The 1172-nt window shown below is 61.4% G+C and overlaps 1 protein-coding gene across 1 annotated transcript in view; it reads right to left on the bottom strand.

Moving 5' to 3' along the window:
- The window catches only part of H310_02810 (hypothetical protein), a gene marked incomplete at both ends in the record, with an annotated part of 1241 nt that extends 855 nt beyond the window's left edge, over positions 1 to 386 (bottom strand). Inside the window, one exon of the mRNA XM_008866445.1 lies at positions 18 to 386. Coding sequence (XP_008864667.1) covers positions 18 to 386 — 369 coding nt within the window. The remainder of the gene's footprint in view (positions 1 to 17) is intronic.
- Positions 387 to 1172: the final 786 nt, after the last annotated feature.

Genomic DNA, 1172 nt, shown 5'->3' on the forward strand with positions numbered 1-1172 from the left:
GGACGGTGGACACCCACGTCATGGCCTCGAGCGGTCTTGGCAGCCTCGACACGCTTGGCGGTGAAGGCGGCCCATGGATCGGTCGTTGGCTGCGGGCGGGACGTCGTGGCCGGGTCGGCGGCGCGGCGGTCGCGAGGTTCCATGCGTGCTGCGACTGCGGCGGTTGATCCAGAGTCAGCGGCACGACCAGGTAACGTGGCCTGAGCGTGGACCATAGTGCGGTGGCCGATGGCATGGACGGCAGCCGCGGTCGGATGTTGTAGGTGACCAGGATCGACGTTGGCGGCCTGCGACGACCCCAAATGCGGCGCGTCGGCGTCCATGCCGTCGTCAGCCACCTCGGTAGGCCCAGTGGACGGTGGTGAGGCTGATGGCTCGCTTTCCATAGGCGCCGGGGCGTTGGAGGCGTTGGAGGTCGCTGGCGCAGGCCAGTTGGCCATTGTCGGATTGAACCCATGGCGTCGGCGGCGACACCAAATCGTACGTAGAGCCGTCCATGGTGGCATCGACAGCCTCACCAGGTCCCGTGGTAGGTGGTGAGGTGGCGTGGTCACTTTCCATAGGCGGCGAAGCGGTGGCGGCGGCGCCAGCGGCTCGCGCGGGCAAAATTGGGCTAGCCCGAGATCCGCGGTTGCAGGCCCGCCAAGGCCCCTCGGCGTGAGTTTCGACGTCCATGACACCGGAAATCACCTCACAGGCTCGGGTGGTAGGTGGTGAGACTGCATTCTCCTCCCCCATGGGCGTGGATGAAGTTGCGGTGGTGGCAGTGGTGCCGGCAGCCGAAATTAGGCCAAGCCGAAATTCGCACATTTCGACCGGAGAGGTCGAATCGTGAATTACGACGCCATTCGCACCGGAAATCGTCTCACATGGTCCCATGGTAGGTGGTGAGAGTGCATTTGAGGTCCCCCCTTCATAGGAAAAGCCGTGGCGGCGACTGTGGCGGCGTGGACGTGCGTGCTAGTTTTAGCTCGGGTAGCGACCATAGTGAAAGCAAGTTGATTGAAACAGGGTTGCTGGCAAATCGGAAACTGGGGTTATGTAGCTCATTGTCAAGGGAGGTGTATTAGTGGTTTTAACCGGATATACTACTAACTTAATTTTGCCTTCTCGTATTATCCTACTGATAGGGCTCACTCGAGGGGGGGGTTGATTGTTCTGAAATGTCGCGA

Source organism: Aphanomyces invadans (genome assembly GCF_000520115.1).
Source record: "Aphanomyces invadans strain NJM9701 unplaced genomic scaffold supercont1.4, whole genome shotgun sequence".
NCBI classification, from domain to species: Eukaryota; Oomycota; class Saprolegniomycetes; order Saprolegniales; family Verrucalvaceae; genus Aphanomyces; species Aphanomyces invadans.